At 31.6% G+C, this 12,681-nt stretch overlaps 1 protein-coding gene and 1 non-coding gene across 3 annotated transcripts; both read right to left on the bottom strand.

The window, feature by feature from the left end:
- Positions 1 to 6,198: 6,198 nt before the first annotated feature.
- On the bottom strand, positions 6,199 to 11,905 carry LOC107471415 (hydroxymethylglutaryl-CoA lyase, mitochondrial). Of its 2 annotated transcripts, XM_021132519.2 has the most exons (9): positions 11,725 to 11,905; positions 9,857 to 10,013; positions 9,100 to 9,295; positions 8,645 to 8,824; positions 8,152 to 8,232; positions 7,908 to 8,071; positions 7,286 to 7,422; positions 6,882 to 6,997; positions 6,199 to 6,678 (listed from the first exon to the last, which is right to left on the bottom strand). In XM_021132519.2, the coding sequence occupies exons 2-9, from the start codon at positions 9,994 to 9,996 to the stop codon at positions 6,430 to 6,432; spliced, it is 1,263 nt and encodes a 420-aa protein (XP_020988178.1). In that variant the 5' UTR covers positions 9,997 to 10,013; positions 11,725 to 11,905; the 3' UTR covers positions 6,199 to 6,429. The 2 variants fall into 2 exon arrangements, with proteins under 2 accessions (XP_020988178.1, XP_052111400.1); XM_052255440.1 differs by lacking the exons at positions 9,857 to 10,013; positions 11,725 to 11,905 and having other exon boundaries at positions 9,105 to 9,255.
- A 110-nt stretch (positions 11,906 to 12,015) lies between these two features.
- Positions 12,016 to 12,087, bottom strand: TRNAC-GCA (transfer RNA cysteine (anticodon GCA)). Its single transcript has one exon. It is a non-coding gene; the product is annotated as a tRNA-Cys (tRNA).
- Positions 12,088 to 12,681: the final 594 nt, after the last annotated feature.

Raw genomic sequence — 12,681 nt, 5'->3', positions numbered from 1 at the left:
TATATATATATAAGTTTAATAATGGATTGATGTTTATTTCTTCTGACTATTGGTGTTTATTGTTGCTGTGCTATTTTGTTGCTGTGAATCATCAGCCATTTTATGTTGAAGTTGATGATAAATGTGTTTAGGCTATATTTTGTTCTATGTTTCTTTTTCTCTTAGATTGTTAAATGGTAACTTTTAAAAATATTCCACTGTAATCAGTTTCCACATTTGTACCTAAATGCCATGCCCTGTGCTTTCATTTAATTTTCAGTGTCATCAAGACAGATCAAGAAGTTCAAAAATGTAAGATTAAAAAATTTACAAGAACTTAACTAACTGACGGCAAAAATTAGTTTTTGATTTTTACTAGTTTTCTTGATATTAGCTGCAGCTTGATATATTTGGTGTAGTGTTGTATATAAAATGTAGGTCTTAAATAGAAAAGATTAAGACCCATAGATATAAATGATTCATTTTTATCTCAGCTTATAATTCTTTTTTTCCTTCGTCTCTCTGTTTTCTTTTCTTATTATACAAGCAATTAATTCAATTTTGTATTAAGTGTAAGGTAAAGGAGTCTTCAACTTATTTTTTATATAATTTATTGTAACTAAAATGAAAAATTCTATGAGCATAAATAAAAATGATCTTTAGATAATTTTATTGTTTTATTTACCGTTCAATTTTTAAATTTAATATTTGTACTTTTTAAAAAATATATTTTTAATTATTTTTATATTTTTATTTATATAAAATCAATTCTAACAATTTATTTTATAATTTATTAATTAAACTAATAAATTAATAAATTAATAATTTAACCGGTTCGACCATCAATCCAATTTAAAAATTATATGCTAGAAAGGCCATTATTTAATTATAGGAACCGCAAAACCAAGTTGTATTGGTACTTGGTACTACTTTAGCAATTAACAAAAACAATAAAATAAAATAAAATAAAACGACGAGTATAGCTAAAACCAAAGTCAATAGAAATTTTAGAGATCCGAAATCTCGTCTTGAATCATATAAGTTAAATTCAGATGAAGTTTATTACCCCCAATAAACTAATCTAAAATGCATGATTTTTTGGTACTATTTATATGCAGTTCACATACACACATACATACATAATATTAATTAAGTACAGCATTTTAGTTTAATGTTTTTCTAACTGTGTTGCTGGCTTCAATTGGATCTGATCATGTGTGCTATCATTGACCAAACTACAAAAATAGTGTACTAGTCAAAGGCCACACAGTGACTCAAATAGTCAAAGGGAATACCACCAAATCTCAATTAATTAATTAATTAATTAATCCCAAATTACTACATATATATAAGACAATGCCAGGTAGGATTAGCATCATGCTTACATCGTTAATTACATGAAAGAAGATGTGAAATTAAAGTGATGATGGAGAATTAGTTAATAATTAAGTGCTTGTGACCACCAGCATGTTTCTACAATTATAGGTTAGTTCCATTTAGGTGAAATGAATGATGTCATTAAATCTTTATTCCATAATTAGTGACAGCTATTAGATTAGTTAACGATTATTCATTTGGTATAAGAGGTCTTAATAAATCGGATCAAAATTGTAAATTTGTATTTATACACAACGTTAACATACGTCTCTAGATTAAAGATCACTAAACTAATAAACTATATGTAATAGTTTGGGGAGCACAACATCAATTTATTTCAATCTTAGATATTGCATGCTATTGAGTAAAGGCTGATAGCAACTTTTCCTTTTTGGGCATATCTTCCTTTAGGCGTTTGACAATTAATAGCAACTGAAAGGCATTCTCAAATAGCTAGAGCTAGAGAAAGAAAAAAAAGTTTATATATTTTTTAATTTATTTATTATAAGATGAAATATGAATTAAAATTAAATTCACATTTCATCTAATAATTTTTAAAACACAATGAGTGTTTTTTTTTAGTGTAGATGCACTTATTAATTTCTTAGAGCAGCACACATAAGTTTATATAACAATGGACCGTTCGATTTTTGTATTCGTACTGTTCGATTTGTGTTTAAAAAATTAAAAAAATTCGATTTATGTACTCCAAATTTTTATAATTTTTTAAACATAAATAGAAGAGTCCTATTTGTATACTTCCTATAATTTTAAAAAACACAAAAAATTATGATGTTAAGATATAACACTCATCCTACTTTCATATCTAAATTTTTTAGCAAAAAAAAAAGAGATGAATAAAGAAAATGATGGAAATGATGTGTGAGAAGAGGGTAAGAATAAGGAGAAAGGGACTTTGGTGTAAAAGGCTTTCAGTGTAAGAAAGAAACTCATGACTTGCTTCTTCATTCTCTCACTCTCTTCTCTTCTCTCTTTCTCTCTCTAATGGTGCCTAGTAGCTAGAGAGTAGAGAGGCCTTTTGATTTGTTTGTAATTGTAAGAGCAAAAAACAAAACAAGAAACCAGGCTCTGAAATTTGTATAAAATTAGTGGGCATCAAGTTCTATGCATATTTTTGGATCTCTCTTCTTCCATTGACTTTCATCCATCTCAAAAACCCTTCTTTTTTCTCCTTGCTTCCCACATGCCATGATTTGTGTAAACCCAAAAATGGTGTTAATTTTGTTGATCTTACTATTGACCACTACTTCTCCATCATCTATTGAAGCTGCTTATGATGGGAGGATGATGATGAGACCAACATTATCTCAACTCAAATCTTCTACAACATTCCATGGAGGTGGTGCCACCAATGGCAAGAACAATGATGATCATCAAGTTTTTGGTGCAGACAAGAGGAAAGTATACACTGGTCCTAATCCTCTCCACAACAGATAAGTTTGTTTTATTTATATCTCAAAAGAGATATATTCACATGTTGGATATTTCTATTCATGTCCTCAATCCTAGTTTCTTCTTTTTTTTATTATTTATATATTACATTTTGAAAGAGCATTTTTGGTGCTCCCACCATATATAAGTTTACAGAGATGTATATGATGATAAATTTAGGTTTCATGAGATATAATATATATATATATATATTTTGGTGATGATGATGATGATGAAGAATGAGTTTAGATTATTTTTTTTTTATGATATATAGATATAGATATAATGAATAATGTTGATGATGAATTTGGTTTAGGAGGTAATTGATGGTGTTTGTTTGCATGCTTATAAGCTTCTAATTCTCTTCCCTCTTTGTCCTCTCATGTTTTGGTTTATTTCAAGATTCTCTGATCTATTGTCTCTATACACATACATCATCAAGTTTTCTACATTTGGTTAACACTCATTCCCTTACACAATAAAGTCTTGTGTATCCATATATATATATCACAAGTTCACAACAACAATAATAATTAATTACTTCTACATTATTTACATTGTAATTATTCAAAATTATATTCTATTTTGTCCTTAATTAATTTAAAACAAAACACAAATGTATGTCCAAGTTCCTATAACATATAAGAGAGAAAGCTTTTGTCTGTAGTTCACTGTATGGAAATTAAATAAATCTGCATAAAGTGTTGGGGATCTATGAATAATGAACATGATGCATTATGGGGGCCGCCTAGGGTAGCAGAGTATGGTGAAAAAATAATAATATATAATTAATTTCATAGAGAGTTAAAACTACTAAAGAGGGTGTCCTACATATACATTATAAAAAAATTTTAAGTATACTAATATATGGATGTTTCAATAATTTTTAATCGTTCATTTTAATTATAAAAAATATATATTGGTGTTTCAGTAATTAACGGTTAAAAATTACTGAAACACCGGTATATCGATATACTTGAAAACTTTTTTATATTATATTGTGATATTGTTCTTGGGAATCCACAGTGTGATAATATATAATGAGATAGATGAATTCTTAGCCATGGATCCACATAAAATTTTTCAACCTACATTAACACTTTTAATCATGAAGCTGAGTAAAGAATCAAATGTCCATAGCCGTCCACTCATCTTAATTTCTCTTTCGTTATTATGAGCCAGGTCCCACTGTAATAACTTTCAATTTTCATTTTCTGTTTTTTAATATATTCTTTTTTATTTATTATTTGCCAGCCATATATCCACTTTAGTGGGCTTCACATAAATAATAATAATAATAATAATAATGTTCTACCCATTTGCAAGGCAAAAAATATATATATAACAATTTAACTGGGATTAATTTTCTTACCCTTTTCTAATATTTTGGCAAGGAGCATATAGAATTATTTTGATAGCAGATATTACTATAAAGTGTTTTTGAAAATGCATCAGAATTATAGAGAGTCCTCAGAAACGGCCAAATTTGACATTTAATGCACTTCAAAAGATATATAATATTATAATATCTTTAAAGATTGAGCAAATCATTGAGGACGGTGATTTAAAAAACTATATGGTAGCTATATAATAGTAGTAGTACTTTCTTTTATTGATGAGTCTATATATATGGTAGCAGTAGTACTTTTAATTTAACATGCATGAATAAAATTAAATGCCACACAGCACCATCACTTGCATTTGTATACACAATTCAAGTCCTTGCTTCTTCAATCTAAAGTTGAAGGACAACATTCATCAATGATAGCTATATCTATGTATATACAAAATAAGTAGTATTATATATATATATATACATGACCAAAACAATATAGAAATAATTCATATAGGACCTGGATCCTAAAATGGATGCGGAACCATATGCTAAACTAATAATTAAATTATTTTATTTGACTAAATTATTTAATATAATTACGTGAGTAACCATTTTGATTATGGTAATTAAGGTTTGAGTGTGAATGTGAGGTCACTTTCAGGGCAACAGAATGTCACAGGGATGCATAAATGTAAGACGACAAGGTTCTGGCATTTAAAGTGAGAGACCCCCATTTGAGTATCTTTAATGAAATTCAATCAGCAGCATCCATATTCATCATCATCTTCATGTATATGCTCATAGAGAAGACAACAACACAATGATGATGATTATTTTTTTTTTAAGAGAAAATTCTTTATTAATTCCTCGTTTTGTTTCGGATATTATGTTTAAACCAATGTGTGTGACAGTTGAGAGCTCAAATAAGTTAGAATGTGAAATAAATAACATGATAATATAAATGGATCTCAAATTCTCAATGATATGACCATATAATAATATAATAAGTGCATGTTTAGATAAAAGAGAAATTCCAATATGGTGAATTTAGGGAGAAAGCGACAATATAATATGGGGTCTATTAATTTATGACAAATGACTAATGAGTTTTATTATCACGTGATTTAAGCAAACTTTTGCTTAAGAATTCAAAAATAGAGAATACATACAAGTTGACTTTTGTTTACAATTGGAAATGGGTAAAAGATGTTGAACGCATATTGTTCACATGAAATGAATGAAACCATAGTAGTAGTCCTACTTCAATCAAAAGGGGCTCAAAGCTATATTTATATTTTAGGCACAAAATAACGATAATGATCCTTTATAGTTAAATTGAACATAAATTTTCATGGACTTGGAATTTCACATTTTAGTATTTTTGAATTATTTTTGTATATTGTGCGTTTCACCAGAATATGTAAGTTTGATTATGTGTAGTTGTGTACCCCTATGAGGGTGAAAAACAAGGCTAGCTAGGGAGACAAAATCCTCAGTACATTAAATGTTGAAACAATGAAGCAGCACAGATTGAGTTGAAAGTCCACGTTAAAAAGAAGGTGCAATAACTACCTTGTTGATGCCACCACCAACTCCCTTCAATAACTATAAATTTCTTTCTGCTCTCACACAGTTATAATGTATACACATGCATGCACAATTCTCTCTCTAATTGGGAGGGAGAAAATCAAGAACAGTGTCAGTTAAAAGGACATAAAGATTTTTCACTTCACTTCACACAGTGACAGTGGTATACACATTCAGCTTTCTAGTTCTGTTACTTGATACATAACATTGTTCATTATTAGTGATTCTTGTGTTATTAGTGTTTGGATTCTTTATGTGCTCTTCAAGTAAACTGTACAACCATGACATCAAATTTAAATGTTCTCAGCATTGATGTCATCTAGATTCTTCATTTGATTTTGTTGGACTATTTTGGATTCAACTCCCTATTCATATATGGGATTGGATTCCAGGGATCTTTATGAATGGAAAGGCATGCATTTCTTCCTAGTTAACCTTGTGTCACACATCATATTATTGGACTAGAGTACAAGGTAATCACAGCATGAAAATCATTAATGTCTTTAATCATTTCATTATTTAAAACATTTGTCTTTAAGATCACAATGCTGAACATGTGATGCTTCAATAATCAAAGCGATGCAACTCTCCTCTTTCTCATTCTCTATGGTCATAAAAGCACATGAACAGAAGTTATGCGGTGGATAAATTCATTAACCTATGTATCATGTGGATTGCATTGTGTAGCTTTAACATAGTCAAAGTTTGGAAGCATGAGCTTTAACTTTACTCAACGCCGTTGCGGCTCTTGAATTCGATGCGCGTCCTAAATGATTGCAGATGAAATCTCCGGCCTGCATGAGCTTTCCGAGGTCCACGTTGGTTTTCACTCCAATTCCATCCAGCATGTAAACAACATCCTCAGTGGCAACATTTCCAGTTGCACCCTTTGCATACGGACAACCCCCAAGGCCGGAAACAGATGAATCCACTACACTGATCCCCATCTGCATAACGTTACACATATAGTTATAACAAAGGATAGGTTCAGAACCAAGGTTATCCATTATGATTAGAGAAATTCCAAGTGTTTCTTTCATTGTTTACTTTGAGAGAATGGGGACACAACTCAACACCAGAAAAATCCCAACGCAAACTGGCTACAAAATGAGAAGTATAAGCGAAAAAGAAAGTAAACGAAATCATTTACCTGAAGTGAAATTAGAGTATTTGAAAGCGCCTGACCATAAGTATCATGAAAGTGGACAGCAAGCTTGTCAACTGGAACAACATCAAGAACAGCTTCCAGCATTGGAACGACAGTGCCTGCGAACATGAAGCAGATTGAGTCCAATCAAAAAATTTGAAAATTAAAACTAAAACAGCAGGGTAAAAAATGGAAGGGGAATTTTAAGTAAGATTATTGTAAAATATGCAAAGACTCGATACAATTCATCACTGACGAGACAACATTATAATATAACTAAAGAAGGGAACCAGATCAACACAAATAAGAGCTAAAAACTTTTAACATATCTATACATACAGCACCACTGCAATCAAATCCAATATAGCTAAAAAAACATACATGACAACAAACAGAAGAAACATTACCAGGTGTACCAACACCAATCGTATCACCTAGTGAAATCTCTGAGCAACCCATCTCATTAAGTGCCTTTGCCACATATGCTACTTTGGCTGGAGCAACATGTCCTTCAAAAGGACATCCCACAACACATGATATATATCTGAAGTATGAAACCAGTCACATGGCTGATTATATAATTTACTATGATGGTTTTGAAATTTAAAGTGAAGAGTAACAGCATGGTCCTCTTGTGATTGTTCAAATAATTTGAAGGAAAAGTACCTATATTCTAGTTAGGATGAAAGACGAGTCTAAGATACATCCTATGATCAACAAAACCATTTCTATAATCTAAATCATCTTTTCATTAATTCCCTCTTCCAACCATCGAAATGCAAATATAATAGGAAGAGACTATGGTTGAAAGTACTTTAATAGTGAGCATACCATCAAATGTTGCCATTGAAAAAACAAATCAGCATCTATATATCATGAAAAAGGAATGAGAATGTGTCAATTACAACAACAATTCAAAGATGTAAATAAACTCATTTTGAATAAACTAGTAGAAACAGAAAACCTCGGAAAATGTCGTAACTTTTCTGTAGAGATTGACAAGTAACAATTGAAAAATGAAAACTATACCCACGAACAGGGATTGAGTAGCTTCGAGAAGCTGAAGCAATGTCTCGGCAACGAGCAAGATTATCCTCAATGCCAGAGTTGAGATTTGCTTTAGAGAATGATTCAGAAGCTGCAGGAAAAACAGCCACTTCCTTAGCCCCAGCAGCAACAGCTGCCTCAAAGCCCTGAAAGAAACAGGTTTAGATAATTAAATGCATATGCAAATACATAATGAATAATAATTTTTAAAACATATATATCTTACTTTAAGGTTTGGAGTTAATACAGGAAAGCTAACACCTTCCACATCTTGAATGCCTTCCAATACATCCTTTGCATCTGCCAACTGAATTTGGTTTCAAAGATGTGAAATCAGTTTGTCAGATAACGTGTTTTGAAGAAACATGCAGTCTGAAAAATTTTTATGGCTGCAACACAATTTTGAAAGTACAATAGAAATCATAACTAACTCTACCATCCCAGGCTATAGATCATGTGAAGAATTGAAGAGAGGAGGGGGGAAGGGGACCCAGCAAAATATAAAAGACTTATGGGAACAATAATCAAGAAGAGAATCTCTGCATACAATAACTTGACAAATAGCAGCTTCTTTAAGTTCTAATAAAAATAAATTATGTAAACATGGTAGAAAACATACCAAAAAACACATAATTATGATGAAGAACATTGCAGGAGTTCATCATAGTGTTGACTAGTAAATTGTGAATAGATCAATTTTATCTAGGAATAACAGTTACCTGTGGAACCCATTTTGGTGATACAAAACTTGTTGCTTCGATGACAGACAACCCAGAAGAAACCAGCAGCTTTATCAACTCAACTTTTACATCAGTTGGAACGATAGACTTCTCATTCTGCAATCCATCCCTTGGACCAACCTCCACTATCTTTACAAAGTCTGGAATACCTTTAAGAAGCTGAAGCATTGTATAAATTATGAGTCACAAATGATCCAATATGATGCAACAAATAGAATGAAAAATGTTAATAAAGCAAATAAATACTTAATTAGACATAATTATGGATAAATCATATCGCATCAGCATTAAATGTACAACAGAGAAGTTTGAGTTTTTCATTGAAAGAAATTTACAGATTCAACATGGCTGCTAGCTTAATATTTTATACCGGAGGTTAAATACATAACAATAGAAGGTGGATAGGGAGTATCATAACATAAGATCCACTGCACCTTACTTGAGAAATCCTTTGCATCTGTATTTCGATCAGATGTAAAATGATGGTTTACCAAGTAGCTGGCAGCATGAGAATTATCATTAAACCTTTTAGGCCAATTCAGGCATTGAGATAGGCCCCTTATATTGTATTTGTTGAATGCACTCCTATGTTCTGTGGCCTTTGTACTGTCCCTTGTGTATTCAGGATAACTAAAGCAGAACACATTATTTAAGATCAAGGCAATTGATTTCTTGAAAATGTTTATATAATGTTAAAATTAATTATGTACCAAAAAATAAACCATTAAAAATGAAAATCCATTAGAGCTTAATGGACAGAGCTCTAATGTCTTCATGTCAACAACCAAAGAACATGCATGGATAAAGTTCCAAAAACCAATTACCCTGCCTCATCTACCTTTAGATAGACTCCAAATATTATGTTAACTTGTTAAGTAATCACCAAAATATCTGACAATACAGAGCAACTTCCATTATGCTCAAACAATGCTGATTCTACCATGGATTATCTTTAATTCTTTATATGAGAATATAAACGAGCAACAAACTCATATTAAATTTTATGCTTGCAGCAACAACTTTTACAAGTACTGTTCAGCATCCCAAGACATATCTCTCTAGATAAACCCTTAATCCAACTCCTTAGTCACAACTAATTAGGTTCGATCCAAACAAAACGTAAATAGAAAATTCCAGCTCAATAAGAAATCAATTGAAATTGAATAATTAACTAAAAGGTTTCTGATTTACCGAGAATGAAGAGATTGCAGTTGATTAGCTGTATCCATGGCATCACAAGAGCTTGCAGCAGCAGAGCTTGATAATCCAGTAACAAGTTGGGGTACAGGATTCAAGAATCGCCCCCTTTGCATACCCTTGATTGTAATCATTGAGTGAGCAACAAAACCTGAGTCCAAAAAGAGAAGGCAAAATCTGGACTTGAATCTAGAAAGAAGGTAGAAGTGAAATTAACAAACGTGTTTATCCTTCTACTTCCAATGCTCCTCACTTTTTTGGTTTTGTTCCAATATTAAATATTATCTTCATTCTTCAGGATGGGTTCCAACTTTCAACTATATAATATAGTTATAAGCAAGGTTCTGAGAACCGGACCGATCATCAAACCGTTTTAGTTATTGGTTCATTGGTTTACTGGTCTAACCGGTTCAACCAGTAATTCAACCAAAAAAACCGTTTATGAATAGAATAATAAATAAATTATAAATAAACATCCTAAAATATAATTATAGTCTAAGATAAATTTTAAAATATCTTCAAAATTTAAAACACTACATAGAATATCAACCAAATCTATATGATATTATGAAAATACAAATTCAAAAGTTAAATAAAAAAAAAACTTAAATATTAAATGCCAACTTGAAGATGCCCTTAGTATATATTACATTATGGAATACAAAAGAAATTTATAACAAATTGAAAACGAAAGAAACATAAAAAGTACTACTAAACAGATACGGTAAGCAATAATAATGATAATAGCAGAGAGAAATTGCTTAAGTTGTAAATACTAAATATACAAATCTAAAAGCCAAGCCTTATATCAAATGCATGGCTCTGGTTTTTCTCAAGTTGTCATGTACGTTAAATAAATGGTCCACACATATGCACAGTAACTATTCAACAGTGGCTGCAGCAATTGTAAGAGCATACCAAACCATTAGCAGATCAGCAAGAAAAATAGTGACTGAATTGAAGCTATATATCAATTAAAAATCCTAGAAAAGCAAAAGAAACGTAGAAGTTATTAACAAAGGCAACTTCATCCGTGTTTATGAACCTGTAAATGGACCGGAGCAAATTTAAAAGTAACAAAAATCAAAATAGGAGGATTGGTAGACAAGTTATTATTCACAAATACATTGTTAGCAGCAATTGCTTCTTGATTAATACTATCATCATCCATAACTGAAATTAATAAATCATTCATTCACAAAATTGAAAACAGCAGCAGTACAAATTATCATTCAGCAACAAACATTATTACATTACGAAACAGCAACAAGTAATCCCTAATCACACTAAACCTGAAATTTCAACAGCAGCAAGTAATCCCTAGTCACACTAAACCTGAAAGTTCAACAAACATTACAAAACAGCAACAACTAATCCCTAGTCACACTGAACCTGAAATTTCAACGGCAGCAAATACAGCAAAAGTAATCCCTAATCACACAAAACCTGAAATTTTAACATCAGCAAGTAATCCCTAATCACACATTCACACTAAACCTGAAATTTCAACAAACATTACAAAACAGCAACAAGTAATCCCTAGTCACACTGAACCTGAAATTTCAACAACAGCAAGTAATCCCTAATCACACTAAACCTGAATTTTCAACAAACATTACAAAACAGCAACAAGTAATCCCTAATCGCTAAACAAAAATTTCAACAATGATTTGATTTTCAATTTTAGCAGCAACACGAAAATTTCAACAAAATTTTCAGGAAGTAAAGAAAGAGCAGCAGCACAAAATCAGCAAAAATTAGCAATTTCACAGTTTCACATTAAAAATCAGCAAACAGAGGCTCTGAGGAGAGAAGACTGAGACACGAACAAGAACTGAAGAAGTGAAAGCAGTGACACTAACCTTCGACGGAGACACGGACGGCGACCGGGGAGACGACAGCGAGCGACGACACGGCGAGCTGCTCCAAGCCAACAAAACAGAGAAGCCACGGAGCACGGACGGCAGCAGCACTGCGGCAGAAATGTTGCAGGGAGAACCTAAGGTTTTAGTTTGGGGATTTAACTTTGCTTCAGAGTAGAGTGGTGGGTTATGATCCGGTTCAACAGTTTTACAACGATTTGTTATCCGATTTTTAAAACATTGGTGATAAGTATTAATCATTAACTATAAAAATCATAACAGCATTAATTAAGGGCCCAACCGGGTTCGAACCGGTGACCTCTTGATCTGCAGTCAAATGCTCTACCACTGAGCTATGGACCCGTTAATGTTAATATTTAGATTGTATATTAAATGACTTCATTTTTTTTTTTGTCAAGGTCCAGGCCAACAAATGACTTTATTTTTTTCTAATATATTCATTTTTGTTTTTGTCATTTGATCTGACACAATCATTTCTATTATTCTCTATTGAGACATTTAGCCCATGACTTTGTATCCTCTTTACAAGTCTCTCTATTTGGGCCATAATTTAAAACAGTGGGACAGAATGAAACCCCAAATTGTAAACCTAATAAAAACCATTCTCTTTGGTAAAACAATACAGGGAAGCCCGGGAAGTTCACGTCCAAAAATTATATGAAAGTTTGATTAGAAGCTGGGTTAGATTTATTACAGTTGACATGACCCATTAAATATGTTACTTTTTCTTTTGGGCTTGGAAGATGTGACTTAGTATGACACTCCAAACTCTTCAGTGTCCACAGATGACATACCCAATGAAAAGCTTTCCATAATATAACTAATTATCTTTTTAAGTCCAAAAAAAAAAAGCCACATGATAATATTTTTTTCAAGATAATGTTATAAGGCTCTAAAAATTTCAGCTGAAGCCTAGATCCGATGGCAAATTAAATT

Source organism: Arachis duranensis, chromosome 10 (assembly GCF_000817695.3).
Source record: "Arachis duranensis cultivar V14167 chromosome 10, aradu.V14167.gnm2.J7QH, whole genome shotgun sequence".
Lineage (NCBI taxonomy): Eukaryota > Viridiplantae > Streptophyta > Magnoliopsida > Fabales > Fabaceae > Arachis > Arachis duranensis.
Note: the sequence above shows the minus strand (reverse complement) of the source record. Positions and strands in the feature narration are given on the sequence as shown.